At 34.6% G+C, this 24,641-nt stretch overlaps 1 protein-coding gene across 1 annotated transcript in view; it reads left to right on the top strand.

The window, feature by feature from the left end:
- LOC135208115 (arginine-glutamic acid dipeptide repeats protein-like) overlaps positions 1-24,374 on the top strand; it is a 24,586-nt gene extending 212 nt beyond the window's left edge. The window contains exons 1-5 of the mRNA XM_064240263.1: positions 1-198; positions 8,069-8,179; positions 8,921-8,945; positions 18,243-18,428; positions 24,177-24,374. The exon at positions 1-198 is cut by the window's left edge and continues 212 nt beyond it. Of these exons, the coding sequence (XP_064096333.1) occupies positions 1-198; positions 8,069-8,179; positions 8,921-8,945; positions 18,243-18,428; positions 24,177-24,374 (718 nt within the window). The remainder of the gene's footprint in view (positions 199-8,068; positions 8,180-8,920; positions 8,946-18,242; positions 18,429-24,176) is intronic.
- Positions 24,375-24,641: the final 267 nt, after the last annotated feature.

Genomic DNA, 24,641 nt, shown 5'->3' with positions numbered 1-24,641 from the left:
CAAGCACCCACACCTTCCCACACCTCCACACCCCACACTCCCTCACCCGACCCACCCACACCATCCCCATACCACATCGCTCCACAACCCCCACCCACGTCCACCCCCACCCCACCCCACCGCACATAACATCCCCATCCCACATCACTCCACACCCAACCCCAACCCCAACCCGACACCCGACCCCGGGATTGCAACGTGAGTTAGCACCAAGTGTGGCTGTCTGTGGATTTCCTTCCAAATGATGTCCTACAGAGCTTCTGGCTTCCCTCCCGTCCTCAGACGCTGAGGAGAAGGCACCGAAGAGTTTCTGGATATGTACCTTCTTCGTTAAAGAAGAAGAAGAAGAAGAAAAATTGAAGGGAAATAAAGCATGACTTAATTGACAGAAGAAGATTCATTGGTCTTCCATAGATGGTTCTCTCTCTCTCTCTCTCTCTCTCTCTCTCTCTCTCTCTCTCTCCTTTCCCTGATATAATCTAGATATTGTGTTCCCGTAAGTTACAAAAACGGAAATTAAATGTGCTAGGGATATAAATAAAGAACCAACAAACTCTCTCTACTCTCTCATCTCTCTCTCTCTCTCTCTCTCTCTCAATCTCTCTCTCCTCTCAATGAAATGTTGAGATATCATTCTCTCCACTGCACATTTTTTGGGGCCATAACGCCGAAGATAACTGTCAATAAATAAAAGCCTTTGCGTTCATCTCTTATATAAAGACCAACCATTTCCCCACCCTAGACTTATAGGAGTTGAGAACCGCCTTCCATCTTCAGCGAGTAACCGGTTTTACTATCATTATTATTATATCAAAACCCTTAAGATCGTTCCTGGGAAAAACAGATACTGAACTCGGAACTTTGCTCTATATCAGCCGCTGATCGAGCGTAAAATGGGCGTATTTGCACCACTTAAGGGCGTAGAAGGAAGGAAAAGGAAGGAAGGAAGTAATAAAAGCGTAAAAGTTGGGAGATGATGGAACGAGAGAGATGCTGTGATAATATTGCCTCTTCTTCTTCTTCGTCTTCTTCTTCTTCTTCTTCTTCTTCTTCTTCTTCTTCTCTTGGGGCAACAGCCCCTAGTCTGAGTGCTGCTGATATCGCATTATAAATCCTCTCGAGGGAGGAAACGGGAGAGGAATTGCTGGAGGCTGCAACGGGAGAACAGAAGTTGTTTATGGACCCAGAATTGTTTTATATCGTCGTGATTAAATTTGGTACAGACTAGACTAGCCTAGACATCAGCGTCTTCTCTCTCTCTCTCTCTCTGTCTACATGTATATATAAATGTGTGTGTGTATATACTTATATTCTATAAAATCCACAACAGCAATCATGGTAATCTTACTTACATAACAAAGGAAAAGAAACAGTAGGTGGAACCATTTCTGATATTTGATGCTGACAATCCTCTCAAGCAATTTGAAAGAACTCAATTGATTATTTTTAGGGAAATAGCTGACTATTTGAACTTGGATAGTTTCTGAACAAGTGACTATCACCAACTAGTCATCCTGAGTGTGAAATTTGCTATGAATATCTACGACTGAGAGAAAAAGCTATTTTAGATATCAAGTAAAAAATGCGCTGAAGTTTCTTCGGCGCAATCGAGTTTTCAGTACAGCCGCTGCAGGGCATAATCTCATTTAATTATGAAAGTTCAACCCATTATTTATAAGATAGGAAACAATCTATATGTAATCCAGTGTTTCTTAATGATGAGCTCTGAAAACTGACACATTTCTTCTCAAATAAAACGGGGTTAATCACCTGGTTTGCCAGACTCACTCTTAATAGGACTTGAAACTAATAAGATATTAGATTAAATAAAGAGAATAATGAAATAAGTTGGAAAGGACAAATTAGATAGAGAATAAGTTAGAGATAAGAAAATATAAGAGAAAAAGAGGAGGTTGCATGCTTACACTGTCATTAGTGTATTTATGTGCTGGGAATAAGAAAATATAAGAGAAAAAAGGGATTAGAGAGAGAGAGATCCAACTGTTTTTTTCCCTTTCAAACAATATGGTCTTTTTTTATTTGTTTTATTTTTATTGCGGCAGAGATGTGTTTGTTTTGGCGGGACATGTTTTGTGAAGGTACGCAAAGGGATTGACTTTTATCTTCGTCTCTTCAAAGGGATTTGATGATGTTTACTTTCCGTTGCAAATTGGATTCTTTGCCTCTTGTGTACATGGACAATAGTTAATTTTCTCTTTTCCCAAACTTATTTTTTCTACCTTCTTTTATTTTATCTTATCACATTCCCCATCTTTTTCAAATGGGTATACAATACTTTTCACTTTTATAGCTATATAACTGATTCGATTTTGAAATTATAAACCACAATAATGGGTTAAATGTAGAATGAGCCTATATTATACATCATTTATATATTTCGTAGTTATAACCGAGTTCTTTCTGAATTTATAGACCAAAACAATGGGTTATATTAAGAATGAGCCGATATAATACATTAAATATCTTTTTTTTAGCTATAACTGATTCCTTTGTGAATTTATAAACCGAAGCAGTGGGTTATATTGAGAAGGGGCTCAAGACGAGTTATCTTAAAAATCAGTGAAAACCCACAATTATGTTTATGAGTCAAAACTGTGTTTTGTAAAAATCAAAGTTAAAATGAAGTTCATTCTCAGTTACTGTGTAGTCGTGGACCATAGATGTGTCCCAAATTTTAATTATATTTTCAAATAAATAAATATTAATAAGCTCTCCATTTTCCCCTATTTTTTTTTTTATATTTTCGTAATTTTTTTTACTTTTCCCAGTTTAAAATAAATTTTAATTTACCGTCTATGTGTTCTGTAGTTCATTTCTAACCATCCAATTAACCGCCTGAGAGAAGGGAAGGACTCCAGAAATAAACAAAGATGATGACAATGAACGTTCATGCGATAAGGCAACGTTCATGAACAGAAAGCGAGACTTTTTTTTTTTTTCCAGGAGGCTGAGTTTCCGTTTCTCCCTCAGGCTGAGAACGTTCAATGAACGTTCTGCCGTTCTTCCTCGAAATGAGCTTCTTCGAGGAATGTTTTTGCCTCCTGCCTTCGGAGCAGAAGAAGGCCGTTGCTCCTGGAATTCTGGGAGCTTTATTTACTTCCTGGAAGTTATTTTATGATGAGCTCGCTCAAGGAAGGCTTAATGGACTGTTATTGTGAATTACAGTTGGATATTTAGTTCTTACAGAGGCATTGGGGAGAAATACAGATAATTTATGTAGTAATTAGAGAACTGTCTTTCTTTTTACGTCATTTAGTCTTAATTACATGTGTTTATTTTAGACAATTATTTAATTCTGTATATTGTAGAAATTTATGTTTGGAATATAGGGAATATATGGGGCAATTACAGAACTTTCTTCCTTTTCAACTTATTTACCCTTAATTAATTGTATACATTTAGTTCTTGTGGAGTAATCTTAATTAAATGTTATTCTGTAGTGTGTAGAAATTCACGCCTGAATAAAACAGCAAAAGGCAGATATTGCATTTCTTTCATATCTATTGAGCTTTATTGGTCCTTAAAAGCAGTATATGTTTAGGAAAAGTAAATAAACGGGAAAAAGTAGAAGTTTCAAATGTCTTTTGGTAAATTCTTTTGTTAGAGAAAATAAATCCATATGTCAATCGTCCTTGCGTAGGGATATATCTGTCTGGAATATCGCCCCCCCCCGGCCCCGCACTGAAGTCTCCACAGCCAACAGGGGTCTCCAGGCAGGAAGTTTCACTCTCGAGTTCTGCCTTCAAACCATAACGTTTTTATTTATCCTTTAACGAAAAAGCCACTCGCTTTCCCCTTGTCAGCTCTTGTGAAAGCCCGCTTTCTAAAACTGAAAGCGAAGAAAGAGCTTCTGGGAGGAAAAGAGTTGAGGGACTGAAGCATTTATTCATTAGTATTCCGGAAATGACGTCACATTGCAAACTGTTGTAGAGAAAAGTGACTTGACTCTGCCTTCGTTCAACTTGAACTTTTCTGACGAGTTCACATTTTACGTTTGTTCTTCATTTTGTTCTTTCTCCTTTGTTTCGAAAAGAACAACCGCTCCCATGGGGGGCAAACTTTTAACGAAACAGTTCTCACTTCGTAAAAAAATAATTAAAAGTAAGATTAGTCGATATCGTGGCCTGTTCTCTCTCTCTCTCTCTCTCTCTCTCTCTCTCTCTCTCTCTCTCTCTCTCTCTCTCTCTCTCTCTCTGTGTGAAATTCAGCAGCAAAGCATTTCCACCATATCCGGTTATAGAAGCTTAAAAATTATACATCAGTAGAGAGAGAGAGAGAGAGAGAGAGAGAGAGAGATTATTTTATGACCATGACAGGATACTAAAGGACGCCGTTTAAATAACATCCCATGAATCTTTGAAATAGATAGGAATTACAATGTTTATAGCTCAAATGCTTACCACAATGATTTATGAAAAGACACTTCTAGTCTTGCAATTTCTCATTAAAGACTGAATGACCGAAGCACCGAAGCCTCTCCCAAGACTTCCTCGATCGTCTCACAACAAAGACCCCAAAAATACTCAGCGCTCGACTGAATCAGAAATTGTCCCCAGGACAAAGCAGAGTCAGTCAGACGAAGCGACAGACACAGCTGGGGGTGACATCTCTCTGCTGCTGTGTATTACTCATTACTCCTTCAGTCTCCCACCCACCCAGGAATCTAATATAGGAATAGCTGCTGCCTTCATTATTGGATCCTGGTGTCGATTCTTGCAAATCCTGAATGTTGACGAGGAATCAGATTGGAACACTCGGAGGGCAATGGAATGTTTTGAGTGTGCAAATTTGTCGAGTGCTGACTAAAGGAAATTTATTATTCAAGAAGCGATAGATGACCTTCTGTTTTGTATAATTATGGACATTTACATTATTCTGTTCTGTCCTCTAATTACTCTGTGCTGATATATCACAATTTCTTCGCTCTTTAAGATCTTTGATTCTTTCTTCAGTATAATTACCATGTTATATACATGTCACGCTTTTTCCCTTTTACTCGGGGAATTATGTAACTGTCAGTTGAGCCATTTGTTTGTTTTCATTTTATTTTTCCATCAAACATCACCCAGCACGACCACCCTTTTCTTTCGGTTCCAAGCTCAGTTCTGATGTAGATTCAGACTTACCTGAAACATTGTTCCATCCTTAATAATTAATTAAGTTTTATTTCATATTTATTTATTTATTTATTTATTTATTTATTTATTTATTTTATTTTTTATTTATTTATGTGTTTATTTATTTATTTATTTATTTTGAAAGGAACTTTATATAAAGTGACTATATAAAACATAAAACAAGACTTGATTTGAAGGAAGGCAGGCAAAAATCAAATCTTATCTAGCGTCGCAATTTCCATATCTGAGGGAATTCTCTCCCTTTGCTCTCCGCTGCAGACTTCGTTAGCGATTCCTTCCTCGTCAGGAACTCGCTTCTTGCTTTGATGTCCCCAATAATCAATATTATGTTTTTTACTGTGTATAGAAATTAAGCCTGGCTGAAGGTCTAGCTGGTCTTCGTGGATATACGTAAAATAGAAAGATTTTTTACGGATGTAACTGCGTTTTGCGAGATTTTTAGATTGGATTTTCTTGTTTAAACTTTCTCTCTCTCTCTCTCTCTCTCTGTTGATTAGAATAATTGGCAGAAGCAAATTCTATCTGTATCCGAATCAGACAAAGGCGAGAATGGAACAGCTTTATCCAGTAGGTCATAATATCTCGAACCCCCTACGAACAATATTTATTTCCTATCCTTGCAGTAGACACAGCAATCTCTAGAAGGCGTCTTGAAATGACAGAAGGCAATTAAGGGATATGGAGGTCTTTAGGTCTCGTATGAGCCCCGGGGGTGGGGAGGGAGGTGTTGCGGGATTGGAGGAGAAGGGTATCCCTTTATGAAATAAGATCGAAGAATATGTGGCTGATTTCATCCGGTTTCTCCTCTCATTGTTGTTACGGATTCCTTGTGTTTTTTCTGCTTAATTGAATCATCCTCGATCGCCTGACCTTTGAATAGACACACTATGTACTACTATGTATACCACAGGCAGCTGCTCAGAGATTTTGACTGTTTGGTGCATGTGGCAATGCGTTCAAGTGAGGCCTGAGAGCACTCGTTGGTGCTCATTCAGAGGTCCTGACGAGTCCTTACCGAGACCTTAATGGAATGAAAATCCATCTGCAAAAGCTCTTCCTCAGAGAGAGCGATTAAAATGGCCTTTAGATCACGTGACAGTTGTAAGTATTACTCTATATAATTATGTTGATGACCCTGATTGAATGATACCTGTTTTGTCATCAGAGTTCCCGAGGTTAATGATTCTTATCAAAGGGAATCGCTTCCGTCACCACATCAATGAGATGCAAACTGTATTTAATGGTAATTTTGTTACCTGGGACTTTGAGTTGTAATGAGATATTATCTGCTGTGTTGTTCATTAGAGTTGGGGGAACCTCTAATTGAAATGTATAGGTTGGAATGTGAAGTATTAGCTGGTAATCAACCCCTTGGACATTTTAATTGGTCCACATTAATTTGTTTGTAGGTAAATGAACGAGAAGATTTTTATAAATAATTTCATAAAATGCTATAGTATATCACTCTGAGAGAGTTATTCAGCAATAAAATACATATCTCACTGACTGTTATAGCTTTTGAAGCGTTATTTTAGATTGTATTATAATTATGAATTCACTTTACTGTACCTCCACTTATATTCCCTTTCTTCCATCCTACTCTCCACCCTCTCCTGACAATATTTTAATAGTGCTTGAAATGCAAAAGGTTTTCCTCGTGTTATACATTTCAAACCGTTTTGCTCTCAATTTCCCAGCGCTGAATTCTATATTCTATTCAGTTCTATTATAGCTACGAAGTCTACTCTATTACGGTAATGCAAACTGTACAATGAAGGATCATTCATTATCCAGTATTAGTTCCTATGCCCCATTCACTCTCAGTTCCAGAACATTCGATTATGCAAATGAGGTCATTTGATCGTATCTGCCCTGGGTACTTGTACCCGAGGCATTTGTAGCTTTTAGTGGGATGAGGAACCAGCAAATTATTTACCTTTAGTATTCAGGAGACTACTTGCTTGCTTTATCACTTGGTTTGGAACTTTATCACTTGGTTTGAAACTGAGTTGACATTGCATGGGTGACTGTACACGAATCATAATGATTACTTATGATTAGAGTAGATTATTTAGTGCGAAAGAGATTAATGCCGAAATTTTAAGTGATAGTTATAGTAATTATCGATGTAAATACACGTAACATCGTGCAAAATGGTTAGGTCTGCAGTTAATTTCTTTAACTTAATATCAGGCCATAAATCCGAGGAACTTCCGTCATAGATCTTTGCATTTTTTGTTAAAGTCGTAGATTCTGAAGAAGTCGTGGGCTGGATGTTGGATGCCAGGCCATATATTGACGGAACTTCCAAGTTTAGGTTCTGGGCTTAGTTAAGAGAATAATTTGATAGTGGGTCTCTCAGCGGTGCTTTAAAAGTCAGCACCTATTATAAGATAGCTTTTGGACTCTAATTAGACCATGAATCGGCCAAGATAAATCGAGTGGAGAGAAGATACTGCTGTAAATATATAAATAAATGAATAAATAAATAATTAAAAATAGAAAACTAGTATACAAATGCACAGAAAATAACTGAGACCCCATCTCCCAATGCTCTCATTCACTTATCTCATTGGAGAGAGAGAGAGAGAGAGAGAGAGAGAGAGAGAGAGAGAGAGAGAGAGAGAGATCTCGAAATGCAGATCGCAAACTCCCTCAACAGGAAATTTGAGGCCAAGAGGGAATTGCTCCCTTGAGAGTTCGGGTGCATTTCTCTTTGATGTCCCATAATGATTTTTGATGTTCAGGTAGAGTTAAATGCAATGTATAGTTTCATTTCATTTGAGTCTCTCCTTTCATCTTGAACGTGGGAGTGTTAATAACAGTGAGTAGAATTCAGTCATTTAGGGTTCCGCTGAATTGGCAACTGTGAGAGGTGGATCTGACCAGATTTGATTCAATCAAATTAGGTTACAAAGCAAATCAGTGAGGCACTTTCAGCCATTCAGAGCTCTAGACAGTGAAAAGACGGAGTTGGAGAGGTTGGACAGCGAGATAGCAGGAAGGAAGTGGGGACGGAGGTGAATTTATTTTAACCGAAAAATTTCTTCTCTCTCTCGTTTTGCAAATTATAACTAGGAGATAGCTTTCCCAAGAAGGTATAAAAAGCCAAAGATATACACCTGGGGAAAGGAGAAAAAGCGACTTGAATATCAAGTGACCCAGGAAACAATTTCTTATTGAAAATTCTCTCTCTCTCTCTCTCTCTCTCTCTCTCTCTCTCTCTCTCTCTCTCTCTCTCTCTCTCTCTGATCGGCAACGAGAAACGAGTATAAGCCACGTTTGCATTCTTGAGTTTTATGCAAATTCCTTGAATTTCTCGTAACACAACTTTATGTCATTCCTGAAGGTCTAAAAGGAGCCTCAACTGAAGCATAAAGGGGCTTTTCTTCTTCTTCTTCTTCTTCTTCTTCTTCTTCTTCTTCTTCTTCTTCTTCTTCCTGTCTCTCTTCGGAGACGTCTTAGTTGTTTGACGTCGCAGGAGGGACTCGTAAAAGACTTACGTCAAACGGACATAATGCCCATTTGTACTATACGTATACACACAAATGCAGAACACATAAACATCCTACGAGCTTACGTACATGGTCACTCACACACACTCTCTCTCTCTCTCTCTCTCTCTCTCTCTCTCTCTCTCTCTCTCTCTCTCAGCGACATAACCCCAGAGAGAGACTTAATATATTCTACCGTACTGTTATTTATTATTGATATTTATTTTTATATAGTGTAATTAGTAATCTTTCTTTTTTTCATTTCAGAAAGTTCGGCAGTATCTCGGTTTTGGTGAGTGTTTTAAAAGGTTAGTTTTTTCTTTTAATTCAAGCAAACTTTTATTTAACGGTAATTTTGGGTTTGTTTTTTGTAGTTGATCACTTTTTTCTTTGTGTATTTGTCATTTATTCTTTTACCTCAGCTTCTCACAAAATCTGAACTATTACTTAATGTTGTAGATCTTTTTTTTTCTATTGTTGAGTGTATGTGTACTTTTCTTATTGATATTGTAATTTTTATCACTATTATTAATATTATTATCATTACTGTTATTACTGTTGTTATAATTATGATGTTTGGATAGTGTATTATTTTTTCTTTGTGTATTTGTCATTTATTCTTTTACTTCAGCTTCTCACAAAATCTGAATTCACTTAACAATGGTGTAGTTCTTTTTTTTTTTTTTTTTTTTTTTTTTTGTTTTTTTTTTTTTTTTTTTTTTTTTTTTTTGCTATTGTTGAGTGTTTGGTGTACTTTTCTTACTGATATTGTAATTTTTATCACTATTATTAATATTATTATCATACTGTTCTTACGTTGTTATAAACTGTTTTTATGATGTTTGGATATTGTATTATATTTGCCTTACGATACTGAATTGACTTTAGATCTTTACAAACAAACCTTTTTCATTGCTGTTACATTCATTACCTTTTTTTTCTTTCACTCATCTTCGCCCCCATCACTTGCTGGTGGAAAAAATGGTTACTTGAAGGGAATTCATTTCCACTCCAAAGGAATAAGTTCTTTCTCTGGGATTCAGAATAGAAACATTTCATTTTCATCAGTTTCCATTTTCATCATATTATCACACGTCATAACATAAATAAAGATAATAATAATAATCATGCTTAAAATTTCTTCAGAAATGAAAACTCCATATCTCATTTAGTACAGAAAAATCTCCTCCCTTTATTTACAAGATGGGCAAAAAATCGACTTTTAATCCAGCTTTTCTTAATGAAGAGCTCTAGAAAAACTGACACATTTCCTCTAAAACTAAAACGGGGTTTTTAAAGTTTGAAAAGCTTATACGAGTTCCGTGCCAGACTCCATTTTGAATGGAAACGACCCCTTGTGACAGACACGCTCTCTTATCTTATGCTTAAATATGAAGAAAAAATCAATAAATAAATGACAGTGGGACAGATAAGGTAGAATAAGTTAGGAATAAGAAAATATAAGAGAAAAAAAAGGTTGCAAGCTTACACTGCCATTAGTGTATTCATGTGCATACTTGCATCGGCTCCAAGAATAGAATGGGATTTGTTGCTGTTTGCCTCTTGTTTCCGGGGACAATAGTTCATTTTCTCTTTTCCCAACTTTATTTTTATCTCTTTTTTTTTATCATCCTTTTCCACATTTCCCATCGTTTATAAATGGGTAGACACAATTTTTCTATTTTGTAGATATAACTACTTCGTCTTTAAATTTATAAACCAAAACAGTGGACTACATTAAGAATGAGCCTATATCATATAGTATTAATATATTTCGTAGTTATAACCGAGTCTTCTCTGAATTTATAAACCAAGACAATGGTTGCATTTTATAGAAATAAACCGATATAGTTTATTATGCAACTGAGTTCTCTTTGAATTTATAACTGATTCCTCTCGACATCTATAAACCAAAACAATGGATTATATTGAGAAGGGGTCCAAGACAAGTTCTGTAAAAAGTCAGTAAAAATCCAGAGTTATATTTATGAGTCAAAACTGTATTTTGTAACAAAGGAAGTTAAAATACAGTTTTACTCATACAGATAATTGTGAATTCTCAGTCACTGTATAGTCGTGCACCATAGATATGTTGAAAAAGTCCTAAATTTTAATTGGATCTTTAAACATACAAATATTAATAAGCACTACATTTTCCCTATTTTTTATATTTTCGTAATTTTTCACTTTTCTCAATTTTGAACAAATTTTAATTCACTATTTATCTATTCTGTAATTAATTTCTAACCACCCAACTAACCGCCTGAGAGAAGGGAAGGACTCCAAAAATAAACAAAGATGACAAAGAACGTTCATGTGATAAGGCAACGTTCATGAACAGAATGCGAGACGCTCCTTCGACTCAGAAGACTCAGTCTCAGTCTCTCCCTGATGCTGAGAGCGTTTAATGAACGTTCTGCCGTTCTTCCTCGAAATGAGCCTTTTCGAGGAACGGTTTTGTCTCCTGCCCTCGGAGCAGAGGCCGTTGCTCCTGGAATTCTGGAAGCTTTATTTCCTTCCTGGAAGTTCTTTTATGATGAGTTCGTTCAAGGAAGGGCTAATGGACGGTTCCTGTGAATTGCAGTTGGATATTTAGTTCTTACAGAGGGATTAGAGAGAAATACAGGTCGTGTGTGCAGTAATTAGAGAAATGTCTTTCTTTCTAAGTATTATAGTCTTAATTACATGTGGTTATTCAGTTCAGATGAAATCGTTTCAGACAAATATTTAGTTCTGTGAATTTGGCGTTACTGAAGAGCACGCGGTTGCTAAACAGTCTCTCTCTCTCTCTCTCTCTCTCTCTCTCTCTCTCTCTCTCTCTCTCTCCTGCAAATGATGTAATAATGTATTTGCCATTAATAGCCTGTGAATGTAGGTGACAAGCAATTTCCTGCCAGTTCAGAGAAATGAAACATATTTTGGAAACAAAGTCATGTTGTCCATTCAATTCGAAAGATAATGATAAGGTATAAGGATTTTCTTGTGTGTGCGTGTAAGTGTGAGAGAGAGGATTAATGATATATATTGCCATGAGGAATAACATAAACTAATGTAACTGAAAATTAGTCAAGATATGAATGACTTTACATTGAAGGGATTCACAGAACGAAATCAAGGATCAGTGAAGTAATTTGAAGGACTCTGTGTCATTAATGGAGGGTCATTATTATACATGAAATGCAATTTCGATTTTTCCTGCGTATATTTGTCTCTTTTTTTCATATCAATGGATTGAATTAACGTACATATGAAGGGTATCTAAAACATAGGTTTATCTGTGTACATGCATTTATTATATATATATATATATAATATATATATATATATATATATATATATATATATATATCTATATATTATATATATATATATATATATATTTATATATATATAATATATTATATATATATCATGGAATCATGCATGTACCAGATAAACCCTATGTTTTAGATACCCTTCATATGTACGTACATATGAAGGGTATCTAAAACATAGGTTTATCTGTGTACATGCATTTATTATTATATAATATATATATATATATATATATATATATATATATATATATTTATATATATATATATATATATATATATATATATATATATATATATTATAATATATATAATATATATATATATATATATATATATATCTATATATAATATATATATATATATATATATATATATATATATATATATATATATATATATATATATATATATATATAATAAATGCATGTACACAGATAAACCTATGTTTTAGATACCCTCATATGTACGTACATATGAAGGGTATCTAAAACATAGGTTTATCTGTGTACATGCATTTATTATATATATATATATATATATATATATATATATATATCTCCTATATATATATATATATATTTATATTTATCATATATATATATAATTATATATCATATATATGATATATATATATATATATAATATTATATATATATATATATATATACTATATATATATATATATATATATATATATATATATATATATATATATATATTTTGATATATATATATATATATATATATATATATATATATATATATATATATATATATATATATATATATATATAATAAATGCATGTACACAGATAAACCTGTTTTAGATACCCCTTATTCATATGTACGTTAATTCAATCCATTGATATGAAAAAAGAGATATATACAGAGGAAAAATCGAAAGCTTTCATTTGTATAGTAATGACCATCCATTAATGACACAGAGTCCTTCAAATTACTTCACTGATCCTTGATGTCGTTCTGTGAATCCCTTCAATGTAAAGTCATTTCATATCTTGACTAATTTTCAGTTACATTAGTTATGTTATTCCTCATGGCAATATATATCATTAATTAACCTCGTCTCTCATACTTACACGCACACACAAGAAAATCCCTATACCTTATCATTATCTTTCGAATTGAACGGACAACAAAAGTGTTGCAGGCACTGGAATGCAAAGTCTTTCTTTAATTCACCCGTAACTCTCAAATATATATATAGAAAATATTTAACAGACTCATATATACATACATATATATGATATATATATATATATATATATATATATATATATATATATATATATATATATATATATATATATATGTATGTATATATGAGTCTGTTAAATTTTTTCTATATAATATTTGAGAGTTACGGGTAAATTTATTTTATTTTATAAAGAAAAGACTTTGCATTCCAGTGCCTGCAACACTTTTTGTTTACGATTGTTTTTTTTCTTGAACTTTATTACGCTATTCTTCAAAACATTGATATTGCCAAGTTTTTTTTATTATTTTTTTTTTTTTTGCTTATTTTTGCTTGTTGCCCGGTTTCTTTCTTTCCCGTCCTTAGTTTGATACATAATAGATTTTGTTTACTCTGATATCGAGTATTTTGATATTCGTCATTTTTTGCGAACAGTATTAAGTGTATAATGAATATCCAATTGTGAAAGCATACACAGTTAATATGAATTAACTTCTTGTATTTGAAATATTATGGCAATTATAATGATTCTTGATGTGATATCCCTCAATAATTTTACGACTCATAATTATTCTATAATAATTCAAAACATTTCAGCCTCTCTTTGTAATTAGTTCCATTAGACTGGCCTAATCGTCAAACATTAAAGTATATAAAAAAACTAAATTTTTCCAGCGACAAAAATATGAATAAAACGAGAAAAAATCAAATAAACTAAGTTAATTACTTTCATTACCAGAGGAGGATATGAATTTCATTTTCGAAGGCAATTTTCCTAAGCTAAGATGAAAAAATGAAATAAAAACGAAGGCCTTTGGTGTGAATTTGAGAAATGAGTCTGTTGATGGAATCATCATATTCCCTGGATGAGGATTCTTGGTGGGAGTATTTTTTCTTCTTCTTTTCAGATGCTTTTGATGTTTCTCTTTCCAATTTAGTTATCTACTTATTTATTTTTCTATATTTATGACAAAAAATGGTTGTATGTTTAACAGACTACATCTGAAAGTTTAGGGCAGAATGTTAAGTTAGGAATTTGATTGAGAGAGAGAGAGAGAGAGATGTATTATATATTTTTTTAAGTGACAGCTCAATGAGTTCATAACTGAACCAATGAAATAATGTGTGATTAAGGACTGGAAGAAGACCTTTTGCCATCATCATGGAGGGTTTCGTAGACCCCACTCTCTTCCCTTCTCGAGACCTCTGTCGTCTCTCTTGACTTTCGCTGTCCTCATTCTTGCATGAGAATGATACAGAGCGGCTTCAGAATATCATGGCAATAGATGCAAAAGGTCTATTGTAATTACAGCTCTTAATTATGATCTTTTGGAAAACTCAGCATATTCCCTCTAATACTAGAATAGTTTTTTTTAAGTATAAAAAACACTATACGTGTTTTGTGTAGAGCTGCTTTTTATATGTGAATGACCCTTGTCGCTCTGTATTCATTTATATATGTATGTATATATATATATATATTTATATATATATATATATATATATATATATATATATATATATATATATATATATATATATATATATATATATATATATATATATATAGATAGATAGATAGATAGATAGATGATGATAGAGATAAAATGTGTATAATTATTTCTTGGTGTGTGTGTACACTCCCAGTACAGGTTCTTTTGAAAGTAGAATTTAAGGAAAGCCTCAAAAAGGCAACTAGAACCAACAGGTCTCTATTTAGTCAACGCCAACAGCCACACTCTTCCTTTTTGTCTCCTTTGAACTTTTTTGTTATCTATTTTATTTTCTTTTTTTTTTTTTTTTGTGGGAGAAAATTGGACCCTTTTGTGTGTTCCCCTCTTCTCTAGTTAACATTTTCTCCCCCCACCGACGATTAAAGGAATTTTCATCAGAACTGGATAAAAGAGGGTCTCTCTAATAAAGTTATTTCCCTCTTTTGCTTTTTTCGTGAATATTTTGTTTCAACTTGTTAATATTCATAAATTTCTCGAAAGTTATACTGGATTGTTTGCTGGCTCGCTTAATAAACTATATTTCAAATATAGATATTTATTTGGCGTGGTTTTCCTTAAAAATTCGGCTTGCTTTTCCGTGAATGTTCTATAATTTTAAAAATTTGGAAGCTTCCCAAGAGCTATAATGGAAGGTTGTTTGCATGCTCACTTAATTATTATTCAATTCCAATATCTGTTTACTACATTATATCTTCTGTAAAAGTCAGCTTGCTATCGATTCAAACCTTAATCCTTGTTCCTTCTGTCAACAGATTTAGACTTTGAATAAATAATTATTCTTATTTTTTATGGCGTTGTACCATTAACAGTCATGTTGAAAGAGAATATCGGAGATAACTAAATGGAATATATTGCAAGATGGAGATCACTTATAACTGAAAGGGTGCAGGAATAAGGAAATTCAATGTATGTTATTAAAGCAATTTGTTCGACAGAGATTTGATATTGTAATTCAGTATAAACTCTGAACATCCAAAGACTCTTCAAATTGAATAATTCCACTTTTTGGCGAAGGAGATAAAATGATTAAAAGATCAGACAGAATTCCTTCATCAAAGATCAATAAAGAAAAATGATGTTCTCAATACGCTACATACCGCTCCATCAAAGTCCTGTTGCAATTCTCGAGCTTTATTCAATTTTTCTTTGAAAGAGGAAAGTTGGAGATGAAGAGTTACTAAGGAAATTTGGTTTCTTTGTTTATTTTTTATTATTTTATTCAATAAGGAAGATTAGTGGCTTCTATTTCGTCCATTTTACCTGGAGAGAAATGATTGAGCCGAGAGGAATCATTTCTTCCTTTCCAGTTGAAGACGCATTTACCGGTAAAAGGAACTTTAAATTTACATTTCAATTGCTTTATCATATTTCTCCCTTTCTTTTACTTTTCAAGACATATTTATTGGTTACAGGAAAATCATTTTAACATAGCTTTTTTGGGGGTGGGGGTCAAGAGAGGTTTAATTTAATTTACATTCCTCATTTAAGCTCTTACAGTGGCGTTAGAGAGAAATACAGGTCGTTTATGCAGTATTAGAGAACTGTCTTTCTTTTTAACTCATTTAGTCTTAATTACATCTGTATATTTAATTCAGGTGAAATCATTTTAGACAAATACCTAGTTCTGTATTGTGTAAATTCATGATTGGAATATAGGTTCATATATGGAGCAATAACAGCACTTTCTTTTGAACTTAATTAGCCTTAATTAATCGTGTATTTTTAGTAGTTGTTGTGAAGTGATCTTGATTAAATGTTATTCTGTAGTGTGTAGATATTCATGTCTGGATGAAACAGCAGAAGGTGATTATTGCATTTCTTTCATATACTGATCCTTATTGTCCTTAACAGCAGTACATACTTAAGGAAAGTAAATAAACTGGCAAAAAAACAAGAAGTTTAAAATGTCTTTTGGTAAATTCTTTTGGTAGAGAAGAGAAATTCATACATCAGATGAACTTTGTGTAGTGATAAATCTGCCTTGAATTAACTCCACCCACCCACCCCCAAGGTCCAGCAGCCAGGTCTCTCCAGGCAAGAGATTTCACTCGAGTTCTGCCTTCAAAATAAAAGGTTTTTATTATCCTTTAACGAAAAAGCCACTCGCTTCCCCTTGTCAGCTCTTGTGAACGCCCGCTTTCTAACACCGAAAGCGAAGAAAGAGCTCATGGCAGGTAAATAGTTGAGAGGACTGAAGACTTTATTCGGATGTTTCGGGAAATGACGTCACGTTGCAAATTGTCTTAGAGAAAAGTGACTCGACTCTGCCTGCGTTCAACTTCAACTTTTCTGATGTGTTCACAATTGACGTTTGTTTCTTCATTTTGTTTTTTCTCCTTTGATTCCAAACGAACAACCGTTCCCCTGGAAGGCAAACTTTAAACGAAACTATTCTCACTTCATAAAAGAAGAGTTAAAGGCAAGATTAGTCGATATCGTGGCCCTCTCTCTCTCTCTCTCTCTCTCTTTCTCTCTCTCTCTCTCTCTCTCGCGCGCGCGTGCGCGCGCTGTCAAATTCAGCAGCAAAGCATTTCCACCATATCCGGTTACTGAAGCTGAAAATTACACATCAAGAGAGATGATAATCTCTGTATAATATATATATATATATATATATATATATATATATATATATATAAATATATATATATATATATGTATATATATATATATATATATATATATATATATATATATATATATATATATATATATATATATATATATATATATATATATATATATATATATATATATATATAATTATATATATAATATATATATATATATATATATATATATATATATATATATATATATATATAAATATATATATATATATATATATATACTATATATATATATATATACTATTACATAATTCATTTGAAAGGTAATTACATCATAGTCCCTTTAAATTAAAAGTCTGAATTTAGGGTTTTCTTTCCAAGTCACAGAACTTACATACCCCCTACTTTGAATACTTTTGTATTAATTTAGCTTTTATTTTCTCCTACTGGAACTTCAGTGCTTTACTACCCTCATACAATTCTACTTGTGTTTAAATTTTATATTACATTACTATTTATTTTTTATTTGTTAATCTATCTTTTTTCTAATAAGTGATCTCTTTCTGTATTTCAATTTTCCCTCTGTTACTTCTTCCTAATGAACAGCTTAATATTCTTTGGAAGCTTCTTGGATTTCTTCAAGTCAGTGGCCCCTGTGGTGGGCTTGTTCCATGCGAATAGGGATCATCCTCTGAATAATAATAATAATAATAATAATAATAATAATAATAATAATAATAATAGAAGATGTAAAACAGAGGCTTAAGGCCAAAGCACATAAGATCCAACGGTAGATGAACAGGAATAAGGGATACCAACAGAACAAAACTATTCGGAACCAACCAGAAAAGACTATACAGCCAACTAAGAGGGGAAGCACAACCACCCAGAAATTCCTGAAGCCGAACCAAGTAGAGACTGTGGGAAAACTATGGAGCAATTCGTATCACACAACAAACAGCAACATGGCTCCAGGAAGTCAAGGAAGAAGAAACAGGGAGAATAAAACAAAGATTCACAGAGATCACGACAGACACAGTCAGGACACCAACTAAAGAAAATGCCCAAACTGGAAAGCCCCAGGTCTTGATGAAGTATGGATACTGGCTCAAAAACTTCAAGGCCCCTACACCCACGAATAGCAGAACAACTCCAGCATTGGTATCTCAAATCACCATGCACCCAAATGGATGACCACAGGAAGAACATCCTTAGTACAAAAAGACAAGAGTAAGGGAAATATAGCCAGTAACTACAGGCCTATCACTGCCTACCAATAATGTGGAAGTTACTAACAGGTATCATCAGTGAAAGGCTATACAATTACCTAGAGGAGACAAACGCCATCCTCCACCAACAGAAAGGCTGCAGAAGGAAGTGTAGGGGCACAAAAGACCAGCTCCTGATAGACAAAATGGTAATGAAGAACAGTAGGAGAAGGAAAACCAACCTAAGCATGGCATGGATAGACTATAAGAAAGCCTTCGACATGATACCACACACATGGCTAATAGAATGCCTGAAAATATATGGGGCAGAGGAAAACACCATCAGCTTCCTCAAAAATACAATGCGCAACTGGAACACAATACTTACAAGCTCTGGAATAAGACTAGCAGAGGTTAATATCAGGAGAGGGATCTTCCAGGGCGACTCACTGTCCCCACTATTCTTCGTAGTAGCCATGATTCCCATGACAAAAGTACTACAGAAGATGGATGCCGGGGTACCAACTCAAGAAAAGTGGCAACAGAATCAACCATCTGATGTTCATGGACGACATCAAGCTGTATGGTAAGAGCATCAAGGAAATAGATACCCTAATCCAGACTGTAAGGATTGTATCTGGGGACATCAGGATGGAGTTTGGAATAGAAAAATGCGCCTTAGTCAACAATACAAAAAAGGCAAAGTAACAAGAACTGAAGGGATAAAAGCTACCAGATGGGAGCTAGAACATCAAACACATAGATGAGACAGGATACAAATACCTGGGAATAATGGAAGGAGGGGATATAAAGCATCAAGAGATGAAGGACACGATCAGGAAAGAATATATGCAGAGACTCAAGGCGATACTCAAGTCAAAACTCAACGCGGAAATATGATAAAAGCCATAAACACATGGCAGTGCCAGTAATCAGATACAGCGCAGGAATAGTGGAATGGACGAAGGCAGAACTCCGCAGCATAGATCAGAAAACCAGGAAACATATGACAATACACAAAGCACTACACCCAAGAGCAAATACGGACAGACTATACATAACACGAAAGGAAGAAGGGGAGAGGACTACTAAGTATAGAGGACTGCGTCAACATAAAAAACAGAGCACTGGGGCAATATCTGAAACCAGTGAAGACGAGTGGCTAAAGAGTGCGTGGGAAGAAGGACTAATAAAAGTAGACGAAAGACCCAGAAATATACAGACACAGGATAATGACAGACAGAACAGAGGATGGCACAACAAACCAATGCACGGACAATACATGAGGACAGACTAAAGAACTAGCCAGCGATGACACATGGCAATGGCTACAGAAGGGAGAGCTATGTATAGTCTGTCCGTATTTGCTCTTGGGTGTAGTGCTTTGTGTATTGTCATATGTTTCCTGGTTTTCTGATCTATGCTGCGGAGTTCTGCCTTCGTCCATTCACTATTCCTGCGCTGTATCTGATTACTGGCACTGCCCATGTGTTTATGGCTTTTATCATATTTCAGGCGTGAGTTTTGACTTGAGTATCGCCTTGAGTCTCTGCATATATTATTCTTTTCTGATCGTGTCCTTCATCTCTTGGTGTTTTATATCCCCTCCTTCATTATTCCCAGGTATTTGTATCCTGTCTCATCTATGTGTTTGATGTTGCTCCCATCTGGTAGCTTTATCCCTTCAGTTCTCGTTACTTTGCCTTTTTGTATGTTGACTAAGGCGCATTTTTTCTATTCCAAACTCCTTCTTGATGTCCCCAGATACAATCCTTACAGTCTGGATTAGGGTATCTATTTCCTTGATGCTCTTACCAATCAGCTTGATGTCGTCCATGAACATCAGATGGTGATTCTGTTGCCTCCTTCTTATTATTATTATTATTATTATTATTATTATTATTATATTATTATTATTATTATTATTATTATACATATGGAACAAGAAGCTCACCACAGGGGCCAGTGACTTGAAATTGGAGAAGCTTCCGAAGAATATTATGGTGTTCATTGGGAAGAGGAGAACTCACTTATTACATAAAACGAAAAATAAATTGATAAATTAATAAATACATAGAAATGTATTAATAAGCGAGGAGAATAGTATTAGGTTACTAGTGCATTGCATCTTCCCTTGAACTTCTGAAGAGGTTCCAATTGCACGACTTCCTCATAGTGATGTTCGTAAGGCAGATAATTATATTATATATCTCTGAGATTTCGACCTTATTTGCTGCTACCACGAAGATGATAATGTATTTAAATATTGTCCATCACCTGATCCTTGTTGATTTAGGAAGAGTCCGGGGGTCCACATTAGGCATCCTAATGGTTTAGTCGTCCTATATTTGAAGGGTCCCGTAGGATAAGGAACCTGTTGCTGGCATAAGGCCGTCTGGATCATTTATATTTCTGGATAGAAATTGCTTGCATTGGTGTCAGTTAGAAAAGTAATTCTATACATTCCTTCCACTGCATTTCATCTTCAAAGAGGAAATAAGATATACCTTAATAGTATATTTGTAATTATTTTTATGTTTAATTTCGGCAGAGAACTGAAGAAACCCTCTTCCACCTTCTTTTGATTCCCACACAAAGGAATCATCAGAACTAAGTAAATCATCTTGATCATCAAGTGAAAAGGAGATTGGAACGAGATATGATAAAGAGGAGATCCATTTTCGCTTCTTCCGTCGTCAATTAAGAGAAGAAGAAGAAAGAGTAATGGTTCATCTGGGTCGTTGGAGATACAATTAATGGTCGTCGTCTCTTCTCTTGGTTTCTTCCTCCTTTGGTTATGCTCAGCCGTTTTGTGTGTAGTGCCTCTGTCTTTCACGCTGTTATATATATAAAACTAAGAATATATTACATATATTTATTGTGTATGTAATATACATTCAAACAAATATATCGCTGTGAATTCTTCTTAGAAAACTGAGTTGCTAAATAAAAGATTTCATCGTCTGAGAAAAACGGAATGCAAGGCACAGTAAGAAAACATCATTAGGAGGAATAAACAAGGGGAAGGGGGGAGGGGGGAGGGGGGGGGGAGGGGGGAGGAGGTGTTCCAGGTGCTTCAAAAGCTGTTGTGTGTTTCTGTTCCCGTTGTCCTTCTTTGCTTGCTTTTGTGCTTGTATCTTTGTCTACTTTATTGCTATGTCTGTCTGTTCGTTGCTGAGATTACGCAAAAGGTTATGTATGGATTTCGAGGTGGGTCTTGTGTCTAGCAACAAGTGTTTAATTGTTGGGAGAGATAGGAATGTCACTTCTGGGGAAAGGAGGCATTGTATGTGGAGGGCAGATTGCTTAACATTAATTTTCTTTAATTTCGTCTTCATGAACTAACAACAACATATTTTTTTTGCCATATCCAAATCTTTCTGCGTACCAAGATATTTTTCAATCTTTTTTTATTTATATTTATATGAAGGAATGCCATCGCTTTTCAATTAACAGAGAGAACTTATGGCAGGCATTTAATAACAGAAGAACGAATTCCTCTGCCAAAGGCGAAGGAATAATACTCTCTCTCCGGGAGGAAATATTTGCAATATGAAGCTTTATTAACTGATGATGGGGTAGTCACTGGAGATATGAAAGCCTCGACATTTTAATGAAGTTGGAAAAATATTCTTTGTCAGATTTATAATTAAGGCGCAGGAATATAGATCAGCGGAGGTTATGTATGAACTTAGTAACACCAACTATACATCACAAATTGTAATAACCTTCACTATTCAATTCACTATTCAGCGAACACAACACACTTTCAAGTAATAAGTAATATCGTAATGAAATCAGGAAAGGGGTAATATAAATTCTGTATAATATATTTCTTGGGTTTAATAAAGCTTCTTATGAAAAGAACGATCGTAATTCAATTTGCATAATCCACTTCGCTCCAGTCCCTGGGAAAGTCTTGACCTTTGGGGAAAACACAAAAGGCCCTTTTGTCCTCCGGAGGAAAGAATTTCCTCAGCTCCTTTCCTCCGAGTGAGGAACCCATTGAGTTTTACTCTGATTTGGGGCTGTGAGAGTTCGAGGAGAGGGAAAGCACTTAAAAATTATTTAACATAAAACTTTAAATGCTCTGAGGAGGAGGAAGACGATTCAAGGCCTCTTAATGTGTGATTATTTTGCTCCTTCCAATTGGAGCCTTCTTGGCCTCAGAAGGTCTTTGGGACGTCTCCTTTATCCTTAATGATTATTGGTTTCCTTTTCTCTTTCGTCACGGAATTGGAACCGGGATCGTGACTGAGTCGCGCCAAAGGTTCGTTGCTTATGAAAAGGAAAATTAAAGTGTTTTTTTTCTTCTTCTTTTTATCGAAATTTGACGCTGTAATTTTTATATCGAGACTAAATAAGATGTCAATACGCATAGCTAATGAATCATTTAAAATCAGAAGTCAACTTTCATTTTTCGAAACTCGTGCAGCTCGGCCAATTCATATCAAGGTTGCAATAAAAAAAAAAGCAATTATGAGTCTTAGATGTAGGTCTTAGAATGACTGAAGGAGCAATTGATTCTTACTAAAAAATCATTAATTCAGAAGCTCCAGGAACCAATAAATATTCATTCGCATTGCTAAAAGACGGAGGACAGAATTCCTGCATCAATTAATGAAGGGAAATATTAGTAATCTTCGTTCATAATTCATGATTCCTGTTTAGATTTCCCTAAAACTTCTAGGAACAACTGAAAGCTCTCCCTTTCTTCCATGGTTGAAAGTAGAAGAGAAAGGGAAGAGAAAGCACCTAAATCACCCAAAGAGATTAAATTCCACTTCTCGAGAAGGGAGATTTGAATCTGCTAACAAAAGCGAGAAGTATATGTGAGAATTCTTGTATTATTTCCCAAGTGAATAATTCCCTGTACCAACAAGTTTTAGTTTACAGAGAGAGAGAGAGAGAGAGAGAGAGAGAGAGAGAGAGAGAGCAAACATTGAAGTTTGAACAAACAAGGGTTATTGATGACCCTGTGAAGTAAATGGACGATGTAAACATCTTTTTCATATCTGATGGATTTCGTTCGGTTCCATAATCCTAGCGACCTTAAATTCAAGATTTTCAGAAACGATGTTAATGATATGCAAATTGTTATGTTTGATGATGAACGAGAATAAATACGTATAAATTCTTGTTTTAAAAGATTATGAATGGGACCCACCAATTGATAAAGTACACTGCTCGTATTATTGATTAAGTGATCTTTCCCCATCAGAAAAAAAAGGGATCAGAAAAACAGAGAATTTAATATCACATCAAATATGCTGATGTGGCAATATTTTTTAATGAACAAACCGTCGCAAGAGGGTCTCCTTAACATTATTTTATATTATTATTATTATTATTATTATTATTATTATTATTATTATTATTATTCCCATACAGAAAAAACCTTGCAGAGGGGTAGTGCCACCAGTGCACCTCACGGAGTCCACTGTGGGCATTACTTAAGTTTGCAGCGACCCTTCGGCCACTAGTTGATCATTTTGCTGCACCTCCGTTCATAGTCTCTTTCTTCTATCTTATTTTGTGCCCTCTCTTAACAATTGTTTCATAGTCCAACTGCTTTGAGGTTTTCCTCCTGTTACACCTCTCAGGCCCTGTTATTCTCAATTTTCCTTTCAGAGATGAATGACCTCATAGGTCCCAGTGCTTGGATTTTGGAATAGATTTTATATCCCATTCCATTGCACAGTATAACCTGGCAGATTACAATAAACCACAGAGGATAATTGAACCACAAGACCCAGGTGTTATCTACGAGTTTCGATTCCATTTACAGGTATTAAATTGCAATATACAGAGGATTACAGCTACAGAGCCTCTGCCTCCTGTAAGTCCTGAACACAAAACACAAAGTGGCCCAGTTTTAGTCACCTTAGAGAACAAATAGAAGCAATAGATAATTAACTTAACTTATTTCACAGAAAATGAACTTCTTTGAGCAAAATCACCTTTGGAGAAGATATGGATATTCCTGGGTTTTTATATTATTTATTTTCGTCCAAAAATGTTTAGCTTATATTGTTATTCACTCCGATTTTATTTCAAAATAATTTTATATTGCCGTTTCATTGCAGTGGAATGCAATAGCAAGAAACACTGATGAATTCGTATTTAGTTTATTTTTTAATTTTTGATTAAAAATGGTCATAATTAC

This window comes from Macrobrachium nipponense, chromosome 34 (assembly GCF_015104395.2).
Source record: "Macrobrachium nipponense isolate FS-2020 chromosome 34, ASM1510439v2, whole genome shotgun sequence".
In the NCBI taxonomy this organism is placed as follows: Eukaryota; Metazoa; Arthropoda; class Malacostraca; order Decapoda; family Palaemonidae; genus Macrobrachium; species Macrobrachium nipponense.
The sequence above is the reverse complement of the archived record's forward strand: the minus strand, read 5'-3'. Positions and strand labels throughout refer to the sequence as shown.